We start from the raw sequence: 6,482 nt of genomic DNA, 5'->3' as shown, positions 1-6,482 counted from the left end.
ACCATACCAGCTAATTAATGGCAGTGGGGGCATTAATGGAATTGCACCAAAATGACATAACATAACATAAATAGCTCTTTGCCCCCCCCCTCTATAATTTTCTCAAGAAATAAAGAGAGACCCATAGAAGAAAAATCAAAAGAACCATCCCTTTCTTCTCTCTCTCTCTCTCACTAAACAAGAATACCTATGGAGAGGTTGAACATGGTGGTAGCACTGGTGGTGCTTCTAGGTTTGGCAGGGAACTCGGCCGGAGCGGTATACAAGGTCGGCGACTCGGCCGGATGGACCACTATGGGCAATGTTAACTATGGTCTATGGGCTTCCAAAGAAACCTTTGCCGCCGGCGACACCTTCGGTGAGTTCTTTAATTAATTTCCCAGTTTAAATTTCTTTTTTAACATGAAAATTATTTAATTTTGTTCTGAAACAATCACTATTTATATAAGGTTGATTGTCAATATTTAACTTGGAGTTATCATGGAAATTATAAATTTTTTTTATAAGACTAAATTCTTATACAAACTAAAGTTCAGTTTATAAGACTTTTTTTTTTGTTTTTTATAATGTCATGTTCCATTTTTCCCTGTAACTTTTTTTTTTCAAAGTTTTGTTTTAATTATAACATTAATTTTGGTTTTGGTAATTTTATTTATTCTAAAATTGCTGGCAGTTTATTCATATAAATACAACACCATATATTACATATATATGTTGTGTTACCATAATTTTATATTTATATAAAAAAATATTGTTATTATTTAGCGTAAAATCCGGGGTACATAGAAAACGTGCTATAGTGACCTTTTGTTGGACTTAGTGGACCAAAGTCTCTCTCTTTTTTTATTTTTATTTTTTGTGGTAATATAGGTAGGTAACTAGGTGTATTTTAATATTTGCCAAAGAACTGGTACTGTTCATACACTGATTCACCTTATCTGATTAGTGATTCCAAGGTTAATACAATATCATAAAAAACTCATAAAAATTATAAAAATATATCTGGTATATCTGGTATGACTGGAAATTATTTCTTTCTGTCTGTCCATTTGGCATCTGCCACGTGTCCCTGTAACCTTTTGTTGGGTGCCTGTACAATTCTAAAAACTTTCCTATTTACCTTCTCATTGTAAAGTTATGTTTATTTTTTTATTGTTTTTTAAATTAGTAGGCTAACCTAACCACCTCTTAAAAGAATGCATTGAATCAAGATTCAAGAAGGTTGCTTAATTAATTAAATCTGGATTTTAGCTGATTAGAGTTTATTTAAGAGAATGTTATATTTGTCCATTCCTTATGCAATCCTTGCCAGAAGATTTTTTCAAAAACAGGTAATTGTCAGAAAGAAAAAGAAAAATACTTGTTGTCAGAAGTGGTACTGTGCAAGACTGCCAGTCTAATAGAAGTCTTTTGTTTGTGACAAACTGGATGCCAATCTAGGCCTCCAGTTCTAGCAATTAATTTTCCTAACTGGTGCCCTCCATTTTGTGGGTCATCCATATCAGCTTTTTATACTATGTTTTTACAAAAAGAAGTTACAAAATCAATTAAAGATTTTTAATTGGCATGAAAATAGAGCATAAACAAATAAGAGAAATTCAGTATCCATTTCTTATCAACTTATTGAGAAAGGTAGAAATCTTAAGGCTAATTAGTTTGATAATAAAATAGTAAATAGATAACCCTTCTAGATTGCTGGTCAAATTTAAGATGTAATCTAAGGTAGGTACCAGAAAATAGACTGGCATCACATGTGCACCATCTCTTTTTCTTATTGCTCTTTTCATTCATTCCTGATCCCTTTTCAAGACAGCATTAGCTGTCTGTACCTTTTTCTTTTTGTTGCTACTTTCTCACACCAAATGAGTTCATAACATTTCCATTGACAATATTTTCTTCTTTCACAGTCCTTTTATTGGTATAGCATCTAAACAAAATAATTTTGTCAATGATGTGGGGACCTTTAATAATAAACACTGCATGCGCTCTCATTTTGTGTGGTCCTCTTTATACTCTAGTGAATGTTGGGTTGGTGGTAAGAGGGAAAAAAAAATCTGGTATGAGATAGTTTTTAATTAATGAAAGATTCTGGTAAGGATAAAAAAGATAAGAGAAATGGATTCAGACTAGCTTTAGACTTTTGGTAGTCTAAGCAAAAAAAGATGAGCATTATAAAAGCACATTTAGAACTAATTATTTATATATTATTTGCATAATGAACTTCCACTTGGCCTGGATAGGGTTGTAAATGAGCCGAGTTTGAGCGAGTTACCCCCAACTTGAACTCGGCTCGTTTAATAAACGAGCAAGCCAACTCGAGTTGAGATGGTAATAACGAGTTGTAGAGCCAACTCGAACTCGGCTCGTTATCAACTCGAGTTAGCTCACAACTCGTTTAACCAGTGATAGTATTACAACACAAGTTCAAACATATTTTGCACGAATCTCAAAGCACAAATAACAGTCTAGAGATTCGGGTTTGATTATTTTGGAATTTATTGTGACCAATAATTTGCAACTCGAGTTATAAATGAGCGAGTTGGGGCCAACTCGAACTCGGCTCATTTATTAAACGAGTTGTAAATGAGCTGAGCTGTAAATGAGCGAGTTACGAGTTCGAGCTTTTTTGCCCAGCCCTAGGCCTGGATATGCTGCCCCAACTAACAAAATTGATCTAGTCTAGTCTATGTAGAGAAGACTTAAGTGTCATGTTTTAAAGGTAAGTGTGCTATACTGGTAGACCGATTTTTTTATGTGCAGCATTTGGAAAATAAATTTAAATTTGTGGTATCAAATCAGCAAAATCTCAGAATATAACAAAAACACTGTTGTTGACTAAATCTCGTTTCTCTTAGGATGAAACGCTATTAGTGACCAGCGTTTTATCTCAGCACATAAATTATGTCATTAAATAGCATAAAAATACTGTTAACGACAACCTTTTTTTTACTATGTTTCGTACTTTTACTGATTTGATGTCATAAGTTTAAATTAATTTTTTAAAACGCTACAGATTAAAAAAAATGGGTAGATAGAAATCACCTTCTTTTTCACCTTCGATTCTTTTTCTTCTTTTGAAGTTTTAAGAAAGGGAACATAAATAAATTAAACAAAAAAGATAAGATAAATGATGAGAATACAAATTTGCTTAAGAAATCTATGTCTAATAGAAAGCCCTACTTTTGGTATGTCTATAAGTATATCAATTAATTAACAAAGGTATATAAAAAAATAAACTTATTGGTCCAATTTCCTATTTTCTTCACAGAAATGCACTCTGTTTAGTGTCTAGTAGATATCCTACAACATTTGTTTCTAGTTTTGGGGCTGCATTTTTATATTTTGTTATTAAATTGATCATACATTAAATAGAACAGAAGTAATGGCTGTTTGGTTTGAGAACTTGCTTTAATTCTGTGCTCTTTATGATGGCTTTAAAGTTCTAGAGGCTTTTGCGCACTGAAAGCTACTTTCTAAAAGATAGATTTGCTTTTTCTGAAAAATTAACTTGAACTGTGAAAAGTGCATTATTGTTTTTTTTTTCTCAGATGTTCAATGTAGAGTTTGTGTCTCTTTTTTCTCTGTAATTCTTTTATACCAATCATTTTTTTTCCTTCTTTACTTACCCACACAGGAAGAATATCCTTTGCAGGTTAAGTCAAAATCGAGTCAAATTTTTTCAAACTTATTTGAAATATAAATGGTCACTTTAAGATTAGTGCTAACTTAAATTAAATGGTTTGGATCTAAACTGACAGAATCAGATACCTTATCTGATTCAAACTGACTCCAACAACTCAACAAGGGTCTTGAACCAAAAAAAGGTTTCCTTACCTATTTGGACCTAAATTGAGATAAATCAGAAGCATTTGTAATCTGAAATATCATGAAGTAATTGTGTATGCTCTTTTTATTCCTTCATTTTACTGCATTTTGTTAATTATGGAATCTCTTAATGCAGTGTTTACATACAACAAAAATTTCCACAACTTGTTGGAGGTGAGCAAGGCAGACTACCAATCGTGCAACGCCGCATCACCTATTGCCACTTACACCACCGGCAATGACTCGATTGTGCTTAAGAGTACGGGCGCCCACTACTTCCTCTGTGGATTTCCTGGTCACTGTGCCGCCGGCCAAAAGGTAATGCTAAATTGCGAACCATCATTCACTATTTAGAAGTTCAAATTTAAATGATATTATTTTTTTTAGCATTCATACCACAGTACCACTTCTCTTCACACGTAGCAAATTAAAACAAATTGGGCAAAATTTCCATTTACAGCCTGTCAATTTTTTTTTTATAAAAGGGGATCAAGCCCACCTGTTTCTATTGAAACAAAAGAGTTCCTAAAATACTGGTACCAAACTACCAACCAGCTGGTACTGTCCCTAAACTAAAATTACAAGATAACCTTATATTTATTTTGTTACATTCTTTCAACAGGTTGTAATTAATGCCAAAAAGACCTCCTCTGCTGCCCCTTCCATGGCTCCAGCTCCCTCGGCTCCCATGGCCCCTGCTCCCTCCTCAGGTGCTGAATCAGGTAATGCCACTGGTACTCCTGCACCGACTCCCAATGCCAATGGAGCCTCTTCGACCGGGTTCTCAGTTGGTTTTGGCATCGTGTCGCTCTTAGCTTCACTTTGCTTTTAGTCAGTTCATACCTTTTATTATCTGATTTGTGTGTTATTTTAGGTTGTATTTGCACAGGTATTTTGAGAAAGGTATTAGCACAAATATCAGAACCTATTTACATATATTTTCTTTGCCATTTGTTCACAGTGGATGTTTGTACCGTGAAACTTTTTATTTGGGACATGAACATTTTATGTTCTGTGTTTTTGGTGTTTATATCCTCTCTGTGTCTCGCTGTTATGGTGACATTGATGCATGTGAGAACTGTTTTGAGCATTTCTATTGATTTTCTTATAGAAAATACATTGTCATAAAAAGAAATTTTTACATTGATCACACAACTATCAGTTGTTGTGATCTCAATGCCAGTAGACATTCAACCCGGAAAGATGGGAAACTTTTCACACAAAAAAAATCATAAGAAAAAGATATTCCTTTTTTTTTTTTCCCAAAAGCACACTTTCGATCCAACCTGATTGCTTTTACTAGGAAAATATTTGCTAAATTATAAAATCTATTATGAATCATCAGATACATTTTATATTTTTGTAATAATTACTATAAGTATATGCAAGAGCGATAATTAATTCAACAATTAATTTTAGTGTTTGGTAAAAAGTAAAATCAAAATTAGAATTTGAGAATTGAAAACGGAAGAAATTGAAAAAAAAAAAACAAACCTCCAAAATTCAGTCGTGATTTTTTTCAACCTATGTACTCATCACAAAATTGTGTTTGCAAACAACTGAATTAAAATATTTTAAAGAAAGTGATGAAATTAATTATGTCCCATTTTAGTGTCTAAGAGAATACACTCGATACAGGTTTTTCAATTATTAACATCACAGAGCTATTATTAATATTTTATGAGCATATTTCTGTACGCCATGGAAATTGACAAAGAGGATGGCATGGAAGTTGTCCGTCTAGAGTAAGCGATACTGTTATGATTATAATAATATATTAGTCAATTCTAATTTCACAAAGACAAAAAAAAAATAACAATGTCAAATAAAGTTAATAGTAATTTGTTTTGCATCATGAAAGTGTTCTAGTTCTCTACTCTATAATTATACCAAGAAATTAATCAATCATTTTGAAAAACAAAGATCATGATTATTGGTTCTGACGATCTATACCTGGTTTCAATCTAAATTTTATTAATTATCTGCTACGAACCTGATCAGACAAAGCTCAGAGGAGAGGGAATCTCACAAACAATCGGACAAATTGGATCCAATTTCAAAAAAATCAGAAAGTAGAAAAGAAGAGTAAAATAGAACGAGAGATATAACTAGAAATTTCTTATTCAATTTGATATCCTAATTATTTACAACTTCAGAAAAGAATTATAATCTTGTTAGTCAGATCATCTGACACAACAGACTAACAGATTTATTTATGTAACAAACTCAAAACAGAAATCAACTTAAAACAGAAAAATATGTTATTTATTTATTTCACTAGAAGCCTCATTTTACTGCTAACCGGAGCCTCCAGTTCTGCTATGATGGACCCACTTAATAGTCTTATCTGACTGGATCGTTACATTATCTGAGCTAAACAAAATATTTCCATACTTCACTTATATTTTTCGTTTGGTTTCCTCCAATTGCTAGTAAATAATCATCTCACTATCTTCATTCTTTTAATTTCTCTGTGTCCAACAGTGAGATTCCAATTCTGTTAACAATTGCTTTGGCATGTTCATTTTTTCAATTTTTTTTTTGTCAGTGTGCCATAACTATTATGTAACTATAAATACATATACTCCTACATCCAATCCGCCAGAGGTAAATAAAAGATGAATTTTTCAAAAAAGAAAAAAAAAAGAAAGATGAAT

General features: G+C 32.4%; 1 protein-coding gene across 1 annotated transcript; it reads left to right on the top strand.

Annotated features, from left to right (window-relative positions):
* On the top strand, nucleotides 1–4,838 carry LOC144544300 (mavicyanin-like). The gene is made up of 3 exons (XM_078292756.1): nucleotides 1–358; nucleotides 3,962–4,143; nucleotides 4,448–4,838. The coding sequence occupies exons 1-3, from the start codon at nucleotides 190–192 to the stop codon at nucleotides 4,655–4,657; spliced, it is 561 nt and encodes a 186-aa protein (XP_078148882.1). The 5' UTR covers nucleotides 1–189; the 3' UTR covers nucleotides 4,658–4,838.
* Nucleotides 4,839–6,482: the final 1,644 nt, after the last annotated feature.

This window comes from Carex rostrata, chromosome 26 (assembly GCF_964058835.1).
Source record: "Carex rostrata chromosome 26, lpCarRost1.2, whole genome shotgun sequence".
Lineage (NCBI taxonomy): Eukaryota > Viridiplantae > Streptophyta > Magnoliopsida > Poales > Cyperaceae > Carex > Carex rostrata.
The sequence above is the reverse complement of the archived record's forward strand: the minus strand, read 5'-3'. Positions and strand labels throughout refer to the sequence as shown.